Raw genomic sequence first — 21280 nt, forward strand, 5'->3', positions numbered from 1 at the left:
TGTAGAGGCCTCTGAATACCAGACTCGGACATCAAACTTTTAGAATCTTCAATGGGTTTTGAAGATAGTCAAGGAAGAATTCTAGGAATTTAATCTGGCACAGCTCTGTAGGAAGATTAGAAGGAAGAGGGCTTGGAGTCCAGGGGTTGTTGCAGAGGTCATGGATGAAGTGATTTTTCTACCAGGGCAATTAGGAATAGAAGTGCTGAATGGCTGAATACCAGAGATAACTGATACCTGTTCCCATCCAGTAGCATCTATTGATGAACTTTGTCCGGAAGAATTATGGGAAAGTGTCAAGAGATGAACCTTAGAGTATGCTGTTGGCATTTTAAAGCTTTGATGGGTGTAAAGGTGTTGTGTATAAATACAAAAGTCAGGAAGAAGAGTTTGTTTGAAAGGAAGAAGATAAATGGATTTGGAGATATTTGAATTGGAGTTGGAAATAGAAGACTAGAATTCACAAAGAAGTCAGGACTAGATACGAGCTCTTTATGGGAGATAGAGAAAGAAGAAATATATGTTTATAATTAGTTGAGTTTTAACCCATTAAAAAAAAAACTGAGTTCAGTATGTAATCTGTTCATTAATTCAAAGAAGGAGAAGTATAGTTCGTCATGAAGCTATGAACTTACATATTGACAGGGACATTTTTAGTTTACTAATAAGGTGACTTAATGATTCATTTTAAAATGTTAGCTAACCCTGCATTTATTAGAAAAGCTCCATATGATCATGATATATTTTTAATAAATTGTTTGGTTTGATTTGCAAAATTTTTGCTTAGAATTTATGTATGTATGTTCATGAGAGATATTGGTCTATCTATTTAAAAACCATAGTGTCTTTGGTTTAAATAGTGTCTATCAGGTAATATTAGCCTGATAGAATGCTTTAGGAAATATTCCCTCCTCTTCAGTTTTTTGGGAAGAGTTTGTAGAATTGGTATGATTTCTTCCTTAAATGTTAGGCAGAGTTCACCAGTGAATCCGTTTAGTCCAGGAGTTGTATTTGTGGAAAGATTTTAAACTATAAATTGAATTTCATTAATAGATATAGAACTATTGTGCTGTGCTGTGCTTAGTCGTTCAGTCATGTCCGACTCTTTGCAACCCCATGAACTGGAGCCTGCCAGGCTCCTTTGTCCATGGGGATTCTCCAAGCAAGAATACTGGAGTGGGTTGCCGTGCCCTCCTCTAGGGGATCTTCCCAACCCAGGGATCAAACCCAGGTCTCCTACATTGCGGCAAATTCTTTACCAACTGAGCCACCAGGAAAGCCCAGGAATACTGAAGTGGGTAGCCTATCTCTTCTCCAGAGGATCTTCCTGACCCAGGAATTGAACCAGGGTCTCCTGCATTGCAGGCAGATTCTTTACTAGCTGAGCTACCAGAGAAGCCCATAGGACTGTTCAGTTCAGTTCAGTCCCTCAGTCGTGTGCTACTCTTTGCGACCCCCTGAACCACAGCACGCCAGGCCTCCCTGTCCATCACCAACACCTGGAGTCCACCCAGACCCATGTCCATTGAGTCAGTGATGCCATCCAACTATCTCATCCTCTGTCATCCCCTTCTCCTCCTGCCCTCAGTCTTCCCCAGCATCAGGGTCATTTCAAATGAGTCAGTTCTTCGCATCAGGTGGCTAAAGTATTGGAGTTGCAGCTTCAAAGGGTTATCTATCTCTTCTTGCAGCTTCAAAGGGTTATCTATTTCTTCTTGCAGCTTCAAAGGGTTATCTATTTCTTCTTGAATAAGCTATGAAAGTTTGTACCTTGAAAGGACTTTTTCCATTTCATCTGAGTTGAATTTATTGCCATAAACTTGTTCATAATATGCCCTTGTTATTTTTAATATCTATAGACTCTTATAGAGATAACACCTCTGTCATTCTTTTTATTTTTATTTTTGGCTTCACTGAGTCTTCATTGCTGCCCTTGGGCTTTCTCTAGTTGCATCGAATGGGGGCTCCTCTCTAGTTGTGGCGCATGGGCTTCTCACTGCAGTGGTGTTGCAGAGCATGGGGCTAGAGTTCATGGGCTCTGTAGATACGGCACCCAGTTTTAGTTGCCGCTCAGCATGTGGAATCTTCCAGGATCATGGATTGAACTTCTGTCCTCTGCATTGGCAGGAGGATTCTTAACCACTGGACTATCAGAGAAATCCTCTCATTCTTGACATTGGTAATTTGTATCATTTTTTTCCCCCCTGAATAGTCTGGCTATAGGTTTATCAGTTTTTCTTCAATCTTCTCCAAGAGCTAGCTTTTAGTTGCCTTTTTTCTATATTTATATTTTCCTACTTGACTGCTTTCTGCTTTGATTCCTACTGTTTCCTTTTTCTCTGCTTGCTTTGCATTTGTTTGTCCTTTAGTTTCTATAGGTAGAAGCTAAGGTCATTGTTTTAAGTTAAGACCTTTCTTATTTTCTAATATAGATGTTTAGTGCAGGGTCTCTCAATAGTGCACTATTGGCGTTCTAAGCTGGACAATTCTTTCTTTTCAGGAGCTTGCCTATGTGGTATAGGATGCTTAGCAGTATCTCTGGCCACTATCCATGAGATGCCAGTAGCATCTTCTCTAGGTATTGCCAAATGCACAGGATTCCTCCCCATGCCTGGTTGAGAACCACTGGTTTAGTGCTATCAGTTTCTAAGTTCTGCTTTTGTGACATCCCATAAATTTTGATATGTTTTCATTCAGTTCAAAATACTTTCTGAATTCCTTTTTGATTTCTACTTTGACCCATGGGCTATTTTGAAATGCATTATCTGGTTTCCAAATATTTGGTGATTTAATTCCTTTGTGGTCAGAGATCATACTTTGCATGACTTGAAACCTTCTAAATTTGAGACTTGTTCTATGGCCCAGAATATGGTCTGTATTGGTAAATGTTCCATATGCACTTGAGAAGAATGTGTACTCTGTTGTCATTGGGTAGAATGTTCTATAAATGTTAATCACGTCTTGTTGATTGATACTGTTGCTCAAGTCTTGCTGTACATCTCCTTTTTTATTTTCTTCCTACTTATTCTGTTAATTATTGTGATGGGAGCATATAGCCACTCCAACTTTCTTTTGATTTGTATTAATATGGTATATTGTTTTCTGTCATTATACTTTTTACCGGTTTGTGTCTTTATATTTTAAGTACGTTTATTACAGGCAACATATTGTTGGGTCTTGCTTTTTTATCCAGTCTAATGAGCTAGTTAGTCTCTTTGACTACTGGGGCAGCTAGTGTCACTGATAAAGGTGCTGTTTCCCCTAACAAGTCTATTCCAGATCTCACTGGGGAAACATTGTGGCAATGGAGCCAGCCTGCAGGACCGTGGTGGACAGGGTGGAGGGCTGGTGAGTATGGTTATACCATCCTTCCTGTGCCTATCTAGGACCAGGCAGAGGCACATGAAGGCAGACCAACCCTCTGGGGACCCTGGAGGAAGCCAACAGCTGTGCCAGAGAGATGGAACTTTTGGAATCTGACTTGCATTGTTACTGACCAATCAGAATGTTCTCTAGCCTTCAGTTCAGTTCAGTTGCTGAGTTGTGTCCAACTCTTTCTGACCCCATGGACTGCAGCACGCCAGGCCTCCCTCTCCATCACCAACTCCCAGAGTACTCAAACTCATCTCCATTGAGTCAGTGATGCCATCCAACCATCTCATCCTCTGTCTTCCCCTTCTCTTCCTGCCTTCAATCTTTCCCAGCATCAGGGTCTTTTCACATCAGGTACCCAAAGTATTGGAGTTTCAGCTTCAGCATCAGTCCTCCAGTGAATATTCAGGACTGATTTCCTTTAGGATTGACTAGTTGGATCTCCTTGCAGTCCAAGGGACTCTCCTGAGTCTTCTCCAACACACAGTTCAAAAGCATCAATTCTTTGGCACTCAGCTTTCTTCACAGTCCAACTCTCACATCCATATAAGACTACTGAAAAAACCATAGCCTTGACTAGACGGACCTTTGTTGGCAAAGTAATGTCTCTGCATTTTAATATGCTGTCTCGGTTGATCATAACTTTTCTTCCAGGGAGCAAGAGTCTTTTGATTTCATGGCTGCAATCACCATCTGCATTGATTTTGGAGCCCCCCCAAAATTAAGTCTGCTACTGTTTGCACTCTTTCTCCATCTATTTGCCATCAGGTGTTGGGACCGGATGCCATAATCTTTGTTTTCTGAATGTTGAGCTTTAAGCCAAGTTTTTCACTCTCCTCTTTTACTTTCAAGTGAAGTTCCGCTTCACTTTCTACCATAAGGGTGGTGTCATCTGCGTATCTGAGGTTATTGCTGTTTCTTCCGGCAATCTTGATTCCAGCTTGTGCTTCCTCCAGCCCAGCATTCCTCATGATGTACGCCGCATATAAGTTAAATAAGCAGGGTGACAATAAAGCCTTGACGTACTCCATTTCCTATTTGGAACCAGTCTGTTGTTTCATGTCCAGTTCTAACTGTTGCTTCCTGACCTGCATACATATTTCTCAAGAGGCAGGTCAGGTGGTCTGGTATTCCCATCTCTTTACGAATTTTCCACATTTTGTTGTGATCCACACAAAGGCTTTGACATAGTCAATAAGGCAGAAATAGATGTTTTTCTGGAACTCTCTTGCTTTTTCCATGATCCAGTGGATGTTGGCAATTTGATCTCTGGTTCCTCTACCTTTTCTAAAACCAGCTTAAACATCTGGAAATTCTCGGTTCAGGTACTGTTGAAAACTGATGTGGAGAATTTTGAGCATTACTTTACTAACATGTGAGATGAGTACAATTGCACAGTAGTTTGAACATTCTTTGGCATTGCCTTTCTTTGGGATTGGAATGAAAACTGACCTTTTCCAGTCCTGTGGCCACTGCTGAGTTTTCCAAATTTGCTGGCATATTGAGTGCAGCACTTTCATAGCATCATCTTTTAGGATTTGAAATAGCTCAACTGGAATTCCATCACCTCCCCTAGCTTTGTTCGCAGTGATGCTTCCTAGGGCCCTCATGACTTTGTACTCCAGGATGTCTGGCTCTAGGTGAGTGATCATGCCATCATGATTATCTGGGTCATGAAGATCTTTTTTGTACAGTTATTCTGTGTATTCTTGCCACTTCTTAATATCTTCTGCTTCTGTTAGGTCCATACCATTTCTGTCCTTTATCATGCCCATCTTTGCATGAAATGTTCCCATGGTATCTCTGATTTTCTTGAAGAGATCTCTGTCTTTTCCATTCTATTGTTTTCCCTTATTTCTTTGCACTGATCACTGGCCTTACTACTTTGTTAAACCAGTTGTTGGGTTGTGGAAGGTCACAGAATGGATCCTAGGCAAGGGACTCAGCACAGTGAATGTTTACTATCTAGAATATAAGCATTGCAAAAACTTATCACTGGTATGGCTATATCAAGTCATACTGGCCAATTATATGGTGTGTATTTCTCTATTCACGTTTGAGTGTGCTGGGTTTAATTCTGTTTATTATATACTAACACCTATTAGATAAAATTAGGAAAATAATGAGATCATCACAAGAAAAGTTTCACCTGTCCAACTGCTTATGGTTGCCCTGGTCTTTTCCCTGATCTTCAGGCTTATATACATCTCCACCTGGCAGCCTGATAAACAGACCTCTCAAATTCAACAATTTGGTTCGCTGTATTCTTCTATCCAGCTTACTGAGGCCTAAAACTTAGGAGTCATATTTTGATTTCTTTCTCTTCCTCACCTTTTATAATTAATTCCTGCTCTTGACTTTCTCCACAAAGAGAATTCTGTTGATCAACCAAAACTGAGATTATTAAACTTACTGCAGCAAGGGAGAGCACCACTATGATAGAGTCTTGGTAGTTAGGAGAAGTTAGAAAGGTTATTTCTGGGGTTTTGAGATCTGGACTCAGATGGTTTAAGGCAGGTCCTTCAAGGTGGGGAACTAGTTCAGATGGGCAAAGTTTACGACACAATATTTAAAATTAATGGACATAGCAAGAAGAGCAATCTGTTATCATGTGAGGAGAACTGTTTGCCCTGATGCACAAATTGTTTGCCCAGATAGATTAGTTTGTTAAACTTTCCTGACAAAGTGTAGCTAATTCTTGGCTTACAGTCTTATCATCTTAGGCAGAATGCTTTCCTGAAGCACAATTATATCATGTTGACTCAGTTAATTCATAGATTTCCTGAATCTATGTTTTGTTGATGTTGTTGCCTCTACCTGAAATAATCTTTTCCCTCCTACTTCCCACAGTATGTGACTGTTTTTTGTTCTTTTAAAACTTAACTCAGGCAGTGTCTCCTATAGGAAATGTTTCCTGAACCTAGACTGCTTCTAGGTGATACTGTATATAGTGCTATTATTTCATTCTCCATGTTGTGCAGAAACGAACCTTTTATAAAGGGAGAGAGCCATCTAAAGGCCGGTTGTCTTATTAATTTCTGTATCCACTAGCGTTCATAACAGGGCCCAGCACATGATAAGTTTTCAGTTTTTACTAACCCAAACAAACTGGGTCAGAGGAGGAAGACCAGAGGAATAGGAGATAAGAGGTGATGATTTAACTTTAAATTAATGAGACTGAGGCAGTATCAGTGCACCCAAATACAGAAATTTAAGAGAGGAAGAGTACAATTAGGAAATGCTCCTAATTGGGGTAATAGTTTGTGTTGATTATTTCTCCAGGAGTGATAATGCAAAGAGAACACCAATGGAGGATTAATATTTGAGGAATATCTACAGTGGGTGGGAGAAAGTAGAGGAAGCCCTCAAAGGCATCGGTAGAAACAGAGATGAGGAGGATAAACCAGAGGATTTCCTGATGTGGGCAGTTAAGTGTACGCAGTAACCTCTGAAAATCTAGCAGAATGGGGATATCATTTTTTTAAAATTTAGTTTGTAGGACAAAATAAGTTTGTTCTCAGGTTTTATGCTTAGAAAAATATATTCTTTACCTATATTCAACCAGGACTTCCACAGGGGGTATGATTTTCTTTATTTGGGAGTCAAGTTTAACCTTATTGAGAACCAGTAGTAAACATTACTTTGAATTAACATTTTCTTTTTTTTTTTTTTGGTAAGCAAAATCATTATACATAGATTACCTGAAAATAGAATGTTTGGTTTCTCCCTTGTATTAATTATTATCTTAATTGCTAGATTATTTTGTAGGCCAGTGGTAGTTACACATTAAGAAGTAGCAAGTAAGATATTATGATTATGTATTTTCTTTTTACCAAGTTCATTTTAGAACAGTTACAGATATATCACTGATTTTCAAAAAATTTCCAGCTCTGAAACTCTTTCCTTAAGCTTTAACATGGAGCCCCAACATGTAAGTCAGAGAAAGAGAAGCTTGTCTGTTTGAACCTGTGACAGGGACTGAAAGCCCTCCTGAGAGTTATATCAGTCTTCTAACCTCCTCCTCTTTCCTTCCAAACATGTTTGGTACCAGAGACTCCTCTGTGGAAATTCTAGAGCCACCTAAAGGATAGTTCAAAAATCACTGATATATAATTCTCTTTGTAGAAACACTGATGTCAAGCCATATTAATACTGAAAGTGACATGATATTTAGACCCTCAAATCAGATGATACTTCCAGTCTGTTATCTTTATTGGTCAGTAGAATGGTACAACAACAAAGAGGAAATCAATTTGTACTGGTGCTATTTAGACAGAGGTTGGATATCAGGGCTTCCCTGATAGCTCAGTTGGTAGAGAATGTACCTCCAGTGCAGGAGACCCTGGTCCGATTACTGGATTGGGAAGATGCGCTGGAGAAGGAGTAGGCTACCCGCTCCAGTATTCTTGGGCTTCCCTTGTGGCTCAGCTGGTAAAGAATCTGCTTGCAATGTGGGAGACCTGGGTTCAGTTCCTGGGTTGGGAAGATTTCCTGGAGAAGGGAAGGATTACCCACTCCAGTATTCTGGCCTGGAGAATTCCATGGAATGTATAGTCCATGGTCTCACAAAGAGTCGAACGTGACTGAGTGACTTTCACTTCATTTCACTGGATGTCTTCCTTTCAGGGAAGTTGTCCAAGTAGTTCCTTTGTCAGTGGGAGGTTGGCCTACTATTAAATGCAGTTTCTTCCAACATCGATGATTCTCTGGTCTTACTGTCTACATTTATCCTACCTTGTAAATACCATCTAATAGGATGGGATCTAGTGTATCTTTCATTTCTTCAACTTTATAGTGTGCTGTATATATGACAGGCACTGTATTAGGATGCAAGGATACTATTTAAACAAGTAAGTGTAAACAAACAAGATAAAACCTTCCATAAAGGACATAGAAAATTGCTATAAGGTTTGAGGAGTACAGTTATAGAGGTAAGCAGAGGGTATTCATGGGACTCATATGAAATGAAGGGACCCAGACCAGATAGGGGCTTTTCAGAAAAAAATGCTAGCTTCTATGAAGACTGAGCTGACTCTTTGAAAATGAGTAAACTTGAACCAGAAGCAAATAGAGAAAGGTCTTTCTAAGCAGAGGAAGGAGCATGTACAGAGGCTCTGAAAGATAGCCTGCCTTGTTTAAAGTAGTTTGGGTAGTTGAGTATGCCTGGAGCTTAGCATGTGAATGGAGCTGGTGGGTGAAGCCAGATGAAAAAAGACTGCACCATGCTTGGGAATTTGGACTTTACCTTAAAAGTGATGTGAAGCTATTGAAGGATTTTAAGCACAGTAATTAATGGTCAGATTTGTGTTTTAGAAAGTGCTCTGGCATTAGTCAGGAGAACAGATCGGAGTAGACCTCTCTTGGAAGCAGAGAGACTATTAAGTTATTAAGCTTTTGCAATGATATAAGCAAAAATGAGGATAGTAGAACTTACTTGGTGGGTGGGGAAATTAATTCAGGATATACTAAGTAAATAAAATCCATAGTTATTGGTCAGAGAAAGAATAAAAGTAGAGGTGACTTTTAGCTGTTCGACTTGGCCAGCTGGGTAAGTGTATAGTCTTTTTTTGCTAAGAGAAAGAAAAAGAAAGGCATCATACAGACTTTTGTCCCAAGATTCTTGGAGTGCCACCTTGAGCAAGGATGTGGATGTTTTTTATTTTCTTATATTTGTATTTGTATATATTCTTGAAAGGTGATATGAAAGTATATATTATCAAGGAAGGTTAAGGAATTCTTTTTGGAAGTCTATTAGATTAAGATAGACTCTCATTTAAAGTAGTTTAGGAATAAGTGATCTACTTTAAAGCAAAGGAATGGATTACCTTTTGTCCATCCAGTCCTTTGATTATTTAATATCCACCTAACCTACTCAGGGCTTCCATGGTGGCTCAGAGGTTAAAGCGTCTGCCTCCAATGCAGCAGACCCGGGTTCGATCCCTGGGTCGGGAAGATCCCCTGGAGAAGGAGATGGTAACCCACTCCAGTATTCTTGCCTGGAGAATCCCATGGACAGAGAAGCCTGGTAGGGTATAGGCCATGGGGTCACAAAGAGTCGGACATTACTGAGCGACTTCACTTTCACTTTCACTTTACCTACTCTATAAATCAACTTTGAATTGAGAAATAATAAATTCATTTTTAGAAAATCCAGAGATTTTTATCATTCATCTCTCCGAATTTTTACCTTTTAATAAAATGTGTGGTAAGATTAGCCTCTCTGTGTGAATTAGTTAATTTGGTAATAGTTCTGCTGTGGCATTATGCACTTTAAAATACAAAATTATTTTCCTCTGAATGCAGGCCTTGATTTTCAAGTCTTTCATCGGTGTTCTGTGGGAATTAATGTTCCCTCCCTTGTTGTTTAACATTCCTGGCAGAGACATTTCCTCTATATAGCTTTGTCACATCATTTTCTCAAGTTAGGTCTCCTTTTAGGCTGGTTGAGGTGCTTAAATCCCTCACGGAAAGAATGAAACAGAAAACTGAAGGTATTGGTTTCAGATTTTGAGATTTGCTCTATAAAGGGATACATTCATTATGTTTATTCATTGACTCTTAAATGCTCCTTTGTTTCTTATTAGATAAGTCTTCCTTCTCTGTAGTTTTGTGATTTCTTCTGTACCTTTGAAAGCATGAGAGAAGTGCCTCTTCCAGTAACAAAACAGAAACACTGTAGTTTAAACCAAAAAAATTCCCAAATGTCAGTGTTTCAGAATGATTTTTTCCTGATAAGGGTCAAAGTTTTCAGAATATTTTCAGAAATTGTTAGCAGTTTATAATTTGGCCTACATTTACAAATTTCCTTATTCGGTAGTTAAAATGGATTTGAGAGGTAGATTAGTAGGAATAGTCATTGGTTTATTACAATTAAAGTGCTTGAAAGTTCTTAGAATAACAACTCCAGATCCTACAAGACGTTATTGTTGTTTTCCTAGAACTAGTACTATAATTGTCTTTGCAAAAAGTGAAATGATTTGTTTGTTTGAACTTAGGGTTACTCTAAAAGGAAGTATGTTAATTGCTCATTTCCCCCTAAAACAAAACCTTTGATTTGAGATAATAGTTTTTTTTATTAATATTGTAATGTGAACTTTAAATTTGTGAGGAGGTTCAGTTCAGTTGAGTTGCTCAGTCATGTCCGACTCTGTGACCCCATGAATCCCAGCACACCAGACCTCCCTGTCCATCACCAACTCCCGGAGTTCATCCAGACTCGTGTGAGAAGGTAGTAACTTCCTTTTCATATTTCTTTTACAGCTTGTAAAAATTAAAATGAATAAACTACGGCAAAGTTTTAGGAGAAAGAAAGATGTTTATGTTCCAGAGGCCAGTCGTCCACATCAGTGGCAGACAGATGAAGAAGGAGTTCGTACTGGAAAATGTAGCTTCCCAGTCAAGGTAAGACCTCACGTTTCTATAAATTCCATTAATTAGGACAGTTAGAAGAAAACACTTCAAAAGCTAATCTCTTTATATTCTGCTTCAATGACAGAATTAGTAAGAAGAAAAATAGATTATAATTAATGATTTTTCTCCTTCTGTTTGTTTATTTTTAAATATATATGTTTTATTGACTTGCATTGTTTCAGGTGCACAGCAAGGTGGTTCAGTTATACAAATACACATATATTATTTTTGAAACTATTTTCCACCATAAGTTACTACAAGATACTGACTATAGTTCCCTATGATATACAGTAAACCTTTGTTGCTTGTTGCATATCTATTTTTTTATTAGAAATCTAGCATTCTGTTTATACTAAGTCAAACAAGTGGAATCAAAAATGTCATAATTTCTTAGGCAAAAATTCATAAGTTTTCTAAAATATATATATTATACATATTTATATATATGTATACAAAAGCTTTTCTGCTACTCTTGATAAAAGCTTGGGAAAGAACAATCAACAAGAAGAGAAGAGATGAAAAAATTGGAGAACATAAACTAAATGAAATGCGAGCACTGAATATGAAATAGAAAAAGTGAAACAAACTAGATAAAAGTAAAAGATCATCATATAGTCCAGTTGTTTTTAAACATGTCTGCTCATTAGAAACATATCTGGAGCTCTGGAGAAAAAAAGCAATACCTGAGCATTTGTAGTTTTCAAAAAATTTCAAGATACTTCTGATATGCATCTAGGTTTTAAAAAGTAATTTTAAAAGGTTTCTCTAATAGATCCTAGTTTTGGTGATACAGAATTCTGTTATTTTTCTCTTGATGAATCATGATACAGTGTTATTGAGTAATAGTGACATAATCACAATAGTAAAAGATTTGTTATCAGTTTTCACAATCAGTTCAGTTCAGTTGCTGAGTCGTGTCCGACTCTTTACTACCCCATGGACTGCAGCACGCCAGGCCTCCCTGTCCATCACCAACTCCTGGAGCTTGCTCAAACTCATCTCATTGAGTCGGTGATGCCATCCAACCATCTCATCCTCTGCCATCCTCTTCTCCTCCTGCCCTCAATCTTTCCCAGCATCAGGATCTTTTCAAATGAGTCAGCTCTTCGCACAGGTGGCCAAAATATTGGAGTTTCAGCTTCAACATCAGTCCTTCCAATGAACACTCAGGACTGATCTCCTTTAGGATGGACTGGTTGGATCTCCTTGCTGTCCAAGGGACTCTCAAGAGTCTTCTCCAACACCATAGTTCAAAAGCATCAATTCTTTGGCCCTTAGCTTTCTTTATAGTCCAATTCTCACATCCATACATGACCACTGGAAAAACCATAGCTTTGACTAGATGGACCTGTGTCAACAAAGTAATGTCTCTGCTTTTTAATATGCTGTCTCGGTTGGTTATAACTTTCCTTCCAAGGAGTAAGTGTCTTAATTTCATGGTTGCAGTCACCACCTTCAGTGATTCTATTCTAGAGAACAAGCAATACAGACTATGCAATTACTCAAAATAGAATTGCAGTTACTAGACATCAGTCCGGAGAAGGCAATGGCACCCCACTCCAGTACTCTTGCCTGGCAAATTCCATGGACAGAGGAGCCTGGTGGGCTGCAATCCATGGGGTCGCTAGGAGTCAGACATGACTGAGTGACTTCACTTTCACTTTTCACTTTCATGCATTGGAGAAAGAAATGGCAACCCACTCCAGTGTTCTTGCCTGAAGAGCCCCAGGGACGGGGGAGCCTGGTGGGCTGCCGTCTGTGGGGTCGCACAGAGTTGGACACGACTGAAGTGACTTAGCAGCAGACATCAGTCAAATGAAGCTCCAGCTGGTTTGATCTCTGCCATGTGTTTTTAAATATACTAGTGCCTATAAAAGTGTAATAGTATTAGTGATTAAAGTAGGTTTCAAAGCTTATCTTACAATTCTATCTGCTAATTAAAAAAAGGATACTATTAATAAACAGAATTATGTCCTCACTCATTATTATCAAACGGTAAAGACCGAGGGAACAAATGCATTTTGTATCAGAATGGGATGGCTCTTTACAGACAGATACATGGAGACTTCCCATTACTTTCCATTGGCTAAGATGGAATCAAGTCAAATCTATAGTTGAAAGTCAAGAAAACATTTATTTGGTATTTTCAGCCTGTACCAAGGAGGCAAGCTCTTCTTGCAGGGAAACCAGTTGAAAGGATGACTGTCATGTAGGCAACTAACAATGTCAGCCACAGTCACTATATTGTATATGATCTTCACTATCCTCTCATTTTGTGTCATTTTTTCCTGCTGCCACTGCTTTAATCAAGTCCTCATCTTTGTTTTCTCCCTCAGACCATTATAAGAGCTCTTGACTTTTTTCTTTTTTTTGCTTTTGATCTTGTTTCCCTTCCAGACTATTGTCTTAGTGCATAGTAGTGATCTTTCTAAATTGTAAATATAGTTATGTCAGCTTTCCTGCTTCCTGTGCTTTAGTAGCTCTGTAATAAAATTCTGGAGAGGCATCTAGACTTTTGTAAAAGCGTGCATTTTTAAGCCAAACTACCTGACTTTGTGTTTGATCTATGCCAGTTACTATTAACTGTGATCTCTCTTAAAAATTACTTACCCTCTGATGAATGGATAAAGAAGGTGTGGTATGTATATACAATGGAATATTAGCCATAAAAAAGAATGAAATAGGGACTTCCTTGGTTGGCCCAGTGGCTAAGACTCCATGTTCCCAATGCGAGGGGCCTAGGTTTGATCCCTTGTCAAGGAACTAGATTCCACGTGCCGCAAATAAAGTTCATGTGCTGCAAGTAAGACCTGGTGCAGCCAAATTGAAAAGAAAGAAAGAAAATTACCTGTTGACACAATGGATAAGAATCCGCCTGCCAGTGTAGGAGGCACAGGTTCGATCCCTGATCCAGGAAGATCCCAGATGCCTCAGAGCAACTCAGCCTGTATGCCACAACTTCTGAAGTCTATGTGCTGTAACATCTGAAGCCTGCGAGCATAGAGCCTGTGTTCCGCAGCAAGAGGAGCCACTGTGATGAGAAGCCCTTGCACATCAATGAAGAGTAGCCCCCGCTCACTGCAACTGGAGAAAGCCCGTGCACAACAATGAAGACCCAGCACAGCCATAAATAAATAAAGAATGAAATAAAACCATTGGCAGCAGCATGGATGGACCTGGAGATAATCACACTAAGTGAAGTAAGCCGGAAAGAAAAAGACAAATAACATTATATTACTTATATATGGAATCTTAGAAAAAAAGTTTTTTTAATGAACTTATGTATCAAACAGAAATAGAAGCACAGATACAGGTAACAAATTTACAGTTACCAAAGGGGAAAGTGGGTGCAGGATAAATTAGGAGTTTGGGATTGACATATATACACTACTATATATTAATATAAAAAAGATAACCAACAAGGACGTGCTGTATAGCACAGAGAACTATACTAAGTATTTTGTAATAACCTATGAGGGAGAAGATTCTGAAAAACAGTCTATGTGTGTGTGATGTGTGTGCATGCACTAAGTCACTTCACTTGTGTCTGACTCTGTGTGACCCCATGGACTGCAGCCCGCCAGGCACTATGGGCTTCTCCAGGCAAGAATACTGTGTGTGTGTGTATAAATTGAATCACTTTACCACTAGTGCCACCTGGGAAGCTGGGAGGCCAGGAAGCCCGTGTGTGTGTGTGTGTGTGTGTGTGTGTGTGTGTAAATTGAATCACTTTACCACTAGTGCCACCTGGGAAGCTGGGAGGCCAGGAAGCCCGTGTGTGTGTGTGTGTGTAAATTGAATCACTTTACCACTAGTGCCACCTGGGAATCTGGGAGGCCAGGAAGCCCCCGTGTGTGTGTGTGTGTGTGTGTGTGTGTGTGTGTAAATTGAATCACTTTGTACTGCACCTGAAACAGTTGAAATCAACTGTATGTCAATAAAAAATTTTAAAAAGAAATTACTTAACCTCTCTGTGCCTCAGTTTTTTCATCTATAAAATGAGAACTGGAATTAGTATAGGTTATGAAAATTGTTAGGGCTTCTCAGGTAGTGCTAGTGGTAAAGAACCCACCCGCCAGTGCAGGAGATGTAAGAGACGTGGGTTCGATCCCTGGGTCAGGAAGATCCCCTGAAGGAGGTCACAGCAATCCACTCCAGTATTCTTGCCTAGAGAATCCCATGGACAGAGGAGCCTGATGGGATACAGTCCATGGGGTCATAAAGAGTCAGACAGGACTGAAGCAACTTAGCACACATGAAAATTAAATGAGTAGATACATTATATTGAAAACACACCACCAACATATAGTGCTGCTGCTGCTACTGAGTCATTTCAGTCGTGTCTGACTCTGTGCAACCCCATAGACAGCAGCCCACCAGGCTTCCCCGTCTCGAGGATTCTCCAGGCAAGAGCACTGGAGTTGGTTGCCATTTCCTTCTCTAATGTGTGAAAGTGAAGTCGCTCAGTTGTGTCCGACTCTTCGCAACCCTATGGACTGCAGCCTACCAGGCTCCTCTGTCCATGAGATTTTTCAGGCGAGAGTACTGGAGTGGGGTGCCATTGCCTTCTCCGAGCACATAGTGAGTAACAGTAAATATTTGCTGCTGCTCTTGCTGTTATTGGTTAGATTAACAACTGAATGTTGAAGTTTTTAATCTGCATTTCTTGGGTGTTTTCCTCAATTGATTTTTCATCCCAGGAGATGAGATATTTTCTGTTGCTTACAATTTTACAGCTTGAGTGTGACAGTCTTCTACATACTCAATGTTTCATTTCAAAGCTGCTTCACACTGTAAAACTTAATGTTCAATCATGTATGATACCAATGAAATAAATCAACTGAAGTGACAGTTGGTTGAACAAATACATTATAGTCACATATAAGCTTGCTAGGATGCTGACAGTGGCTAGTATGTCATAATTTGCTCTTCTTTCTGAAACATTAGAAATTTGAAAAAAATGTGTCTTTGCATTGGAGCAATGAGATATTTCAGATAAGGTTTTAACATAAATTGTGACATGTTCTCCTACCTTCAAACTTATGTCAGCTATGCTTTTCTTTTTAACCTTAAATAGCTTGTAACATTTGCATTCTGTCCTACGCCATTGATTGTCTCTCTATCTTGAGTTTATTGTAAAAGTTTTCATTATTATGACTTATTATTGTTTAAGATGGCACTAAGTAATGTGTTACATTTCCTTCTCTGTGAGTCCAGTAGCCCGTTGACATAGTCAAAAGATACTGACTGAGTGCTTGCTGTGTTGCAGACATCTGGGCACTGTGAACACAAGGGAACAAAACGGACAAAATCTTTGCACAGTGCATACATTCTAGTGTATATTAACAATGAACAAATAAATGTATACACAGTACCTAATATATAAAAAGAGAATGAGGTGTTAAGGAAGTGCAGTGGAGGGCAAGATTTAAAATAGGATCGTCAGGGAAGCCCTAATGAAGAGTGATTTTTTTTTTTTTTTTTTTTTTTTACCAAAGACCCAAAAAAAGAAAGCAAATTCTCAAGTGTCTAAGGAAGCAGATTGTAGACAGCAGGGCAGCAAGTACAGAGGCTCTGGGGCAGGAGAAAACCTGGTATGTTGGAGACACAGCAAGGAGTCCAGTGTGTTTAGAGCAGATGGCACAAGTGGAGGTGAAATCAGGTGAGTAGCAGGGTACCCTGACTATGCGTGTAGTTTAGTACTTTTCAGTACTTTTAGACTTATCACCTGTTAATTTAGCAGTTATATGGCTTTGTCTAAAGCACTTAACTTTTTTGACATCTAATGTCTCATTTGGAAGGGGAAGTTTTTTTAATCTCTTTATTTTAAGCTTTAAATTTAAGTAATTAGATTTAACCCATATGCTTAGTTTAGTTTTTTTTTCTTTTGGCTGTGCTGAGTGACTTGTGGGATCTTAGTTCTGCGACCAGGGATTGAACCCCAGCTCTCAGCAGTGAAAGCATGGAGTCCTAACCACTGGACTGCTGGGGAGTTCCCATATATACTTAGTTTAGATCAGTTGTTAAAATGTAATTGTGCTCCAAATTTATACATAAAAAATAGTCCATTTTAATTTAGCTACTTCTTTTTGATTAAAGCCCCTAAACAAAGGTTGATGTATGTTGTGCACATCTGCATCCTGTATTTGCCTATAACATAGGCTATGTGTATGTGATAATGTGCCTTATAGCTTCTTATAAATTAATGACTGTCACTTTTTGTTAATGTTGAGGACTGCTGACTATGTAGTCTCTCACATCAGAGCTCTGCAGTTCTTCTCATGGATAACAGTATGGGAGCAGAGAGATAATCTACTTTTAAATTTTTTTTTTTTTTCAAGAAAACGAAAAATGATGTAATTCATCCAAGAATGAAATTCTACATACTAGTTTTTCTAAGCTACATTTTTGGGAATAAAAGTCCCTGACTCAGAGGGAGTTTGGAAAAGGCATACAGACAGAAGTCGCAGTGTCAAATATTTTAGCCATTAAAGCATAAATCAGCTGCAGTTCTTCAGTGAGGTAGTGTCTCAGAGAGGAAAAGAGACCTTTTTAATAATGTTTTTTTCAATTGGCATGTTTTTCTCATAGACACAAGGCTGATTTCCATCTCCACATTTCTAAAATAGATTATGTGACTGAGTCAGTCCATGTGAGATACTTTTATTTTCTTCTTTTTACCAAGTCTTTTCATCAAGTCTTCCCTCCTTTCCCCCCTCCCCCCCATCATAAATACCTGTATGTGACCAGTTGAGTTGATCAAGATGATAGAATAAAATCTTTTGGAAACACTTCGAAATCTCTATTCATTTCTCCAGATTGGAAGGGAATAGGTTAATAGTCATCATATGCAGATGACATGATGCTTTATATAGAAAACCCTAAAAACTCCACACAGAAACTTTTAGAACTGATAAATGAGTTCAGCAAGGTACAGGATGCAATATTAACATACAGAAATGTGTTCCATTTCTTTACACTTACAAAAGAAAGAAAGAACAAGTTGTTTTTAAAAAAAAATCCTGCTTAAAATTGCATCAAAAAAGATAAAATACCTCGGAGTAAACCTGACCAAAGAGGTGAAAGACTTACATGCTGAGAACTGTAAAACATTGATAAAGGAAATTGAAGACAGTTCCAAGAAATAAAATGATATCCCACGCTCTTGGGTTGGAAGAATTAATATTGTTAAAATGGTCATACTACCCAAAGCAATCTACAAATTTTGATGCAATTCCTATCAAATTATGACATTTTTAACAGAAGTAGAACACATACTAAAACTTATGTGGAACCAGAGAAGACCCAGAATTGCCAAGGCAATCCTGAGGAAAAAGAACAAAGCCGGAGGCATTAACCATGACCCCCCTCCCAACTTCAGTCAGTACTACAAAGGTACAGTAATAGTAGTTGTTTAACAGTAGTTAAAACAACATGGTATTGGCGTAAAATCAGACATATGGATCAGTGGAACAGAATAGAGAACCCAGAAATAAATGCGTACACCTGTGGTCAGTTAATCTTTGACAAAGGAGGCAAGAATATACATTGGAGAAAAGACAGTCTCTTCAGGAAGTGGTGTTAGGAAAGCTGGACAGCCACATATAAATCAGTGAAGTTAAAACACTCCCTCACACCACACACAAAAATAACTCAAACTCAAAATGTCCTAAAGACTTAAATATTAGACATGACAACCATAAAACTCCTAGAAGAGTACATAGGCAAAACATTCTCTGATGTAAATCCTGGTGATATTCTCTTAGATCAGTCTCCCAATGCAAAAGAAATAAAAACAAAAGTAAACAAATGGGACTTAATCAAACTTAGAAAACTTTTGTACAGCTAAGGAGGCCGCAGACAAGACAACCTGTGGACTGACAGAAAATACTTGCAAATGATATGACCCATGGGGGCTTAATTTCCAAAATATATAAGCATGTCATACAGTATAATATCAACAAACAAACAACCCAGTCAAAGGGTGAATAGAAGACCTAAATAGACATTACTTCAAAGAAGACATACAGATGGCCAACAGGCACATTAAAAGATGCTCAACATTGCTGATTATTAGAGAAATGCAAATCAGAATTACAAAGAGGTATCATCTCACAGCAGTCAGAAGGGCCATTATCAAAAAGCCTACAAATAATAAATGCTGACAAGGGTTTGGAGAAAAGGGAACCCTCCTACACTATTGGTGGGAATATAAATTGGTACAGCCACAATGGAAACAGTATGGAGTTTCCTTAACAAAAAAAAAACTAAAAATAGAATCAGCATATGATCCAGCGATCACACTCCTGGACATATATCTGAGGAAAATTATAATTCCAAAAGATACATGCAGGTACTTCCATGGCAGTCCGGTGGTTAAGACTGCACGCTTCCACTTAGTTCCATCCCTGGTTGAGGAACGAAGATCCCACAAGCTGTATGGCGCAGCTAAAACATAAGCATGCACTCACATACACACAAAAGATACATGCACCAGTGTTCATAGCAGCTCTGTTTACAGTAGTCAAGACATGGAAGCAACCTAAGTATTCATCAGCAGATGAGTGGATAAAGGAGATGTGGTGTATATACACACACACAATGGAATATCACTCAGCCATAAGAGAGAATGAAATGATGTCATTTGCAGCAACATGAGTGGACCTAGAGATTATCATACTAAGTGAAGGAGTCAGACAGGGAAAGACAAATGTATGATGTCTCTTATATGTTGAACCTAAAAAAGATGATACAAATGAACTTGCGAAACAGAAACAAACTCAACAGACGTAAAAAATGTACTTACAGTTACTAAATGGGAAAGGGGAGGGAAGGGATAAATCAGGAGTTGGACTAACAGATGCACACTGCTGTATATAAAATAGATAACCAATAAGAACCTACTTACAGCACAGGGAGCTATATTCAATATCTTGTAATAACCTATAATAAAAAAGAATCTGAAGATGAATATATAAAATATATATAACTGAATATATTATTTGATTCACTTAAAAGTGAATCTTGCTGTTTTATGTTTATTCAAAATTATAGCAGTTACAATTTTTTAGTAATTAAATTATTTTGCCCTTAGTTTATGATCTTTATGATTGATACCTCAGGTATTTTGTTACCTAAAGTCTAGCAGTTTCCTAAATTGATTTTAATTATGTAGGTTTTATGCATTCAGTCAGTATTGGAAAGATGGGAGTAAAAATGAAAAATTCAGTATGTGAGCATTGTAAGACTATTGTGGGTCAGGCTGCTTGGGTTTGAGCATTCACTGGCTGAATGGTTTTGAGCAAGTTACTTAAACTCTCTATGCCTGTGTTTCCTAGGGCTCTAGTTATTGTGCCCATGAATTCCACTGTTTCACCTTCATCCAGGGCCAGATGGTGGGAGGTTCAGGGAGAGGGTGAGAAAGCAGAAGTAGGGACTGGGCGGGTGTTGATGCCACCTTTCTGGAATCACAGTCTGTGAGAGGTGCATGGCTCTTGGAGGCTTCCCTTGCTGCTCCTGCTGACACCACCACAGGGTTTCCTGGGGGTTGGGGTGTAAAAGAACAAAAATAAATAAATAAAGGGATGGGGATTCCTATACTCTTTGAGGATAAGGTATTCGCATACCTGGTCCTTGAACCAGAGAGAGAGTGCTTTTCCCAGAGTTCTGACTATGCCATAGCACTCCGTTTTGGATATCTGGCTGTGTTAAGTTCAAGCTGGAGGGACCAAAGGAGGGAGGAAGGGCATGGAAGGTAAACTCCCTGCCAGTTCAGAAATACCTTGAATTCTGATGTTCTCTGATTTATCTTAGACTCTTTACAGAGATCTCAGATAGGTGCTCCATGCATTCTGTTCTGGTTTTATGATTTCATTCAGAGCGTGGGACAGGATGCCATGCTATGCTAAGTCACTTCAGTCGTGTCCAACTCTGTGCAGCCCTGTGGACTGTAGCCCACCAGGCTCCTCTATCCATGGGATTCTCCAGGCAAGAATACTGGAGTGGGCTTCCATTTCCTTCTCCAGGGGATCTTCCCAACCCAGGGATCGACAATGAAGTCTCTTCTTCATTGACAGTGGGTTCTTTACCACTAGTGCCACCGGGGAAGCCAGGACAGGGTAAGGCATATCTTTTCCCATCTTACCAGAACCAGACTATAAATTTCCTTTTAAAAGAGCACTTGCGATATTGCCATCATCCCTTGTACTTTTTAACCCAAGACTATTCCCGTACTAAGATACAATTTGAATAATATTACTACTTTGCAAAAAAAAAAACTTTTTAGCTCTCCATTGTCTCTGGGGTTCAGTACAGACTCATTTCAGTATTCAAGTTTCATAGCTGCATATACCTCACATTCTTGCCAGATGAGGAATACTTGCTGATGTATTGTTATTCTATTCCACACCTATAGCTTTTGTTAAATTCTCCCTGCCTAAAATAGTTTTCCAGCCTTTCCCATTACGGCTTCAAGTTCTATACCTATTTTAAAGCTCAA

General features: G+C 38.9%; 1 protein-coding gene across 10 annotated transcripts in view; it reads left to right on the forward strand.

The window, feature by feature from the left end:
- Window positions 1–21280, forward strand: part of NUMB (NUMB endocytic adaptor protein) — a 160517-nt gene that overhangs the window by 99259 nt on the left and 39978 nt on the right. For all 10 annotated transcript variants that reach the window (XM_068966094.1, XM_068966103.1, XM_068966100.1 and 7 more), the window contains one exon: window positions 10633–10773. In XM_068966094.1, the coding sequence (XP_068822195.1) occupies window positions 10648–10773 (126 nt within the window). In that variant the 5' untranslated portion in view covers window positions 10633–10647. The remainder of the gene's footprint in view (window positions 1–10632; window positions 10774–21280) is intronic.

Source organism: Capricornis sumatraensis, chromosome 2 (genome assembly GCF_032405125.1).
Source record: "Capricornis sumatraensis isolate serow.1 chromosome 2, serow.2, whole genome shotgun sequence".
In the NCBI taxonomy this organism is placed as follows: Eukaryota; Metazoa; Chordata; class Mammalia; order Artiodactyla; family Bovidae; genus Capricornis; species Capricornis sumatraensis.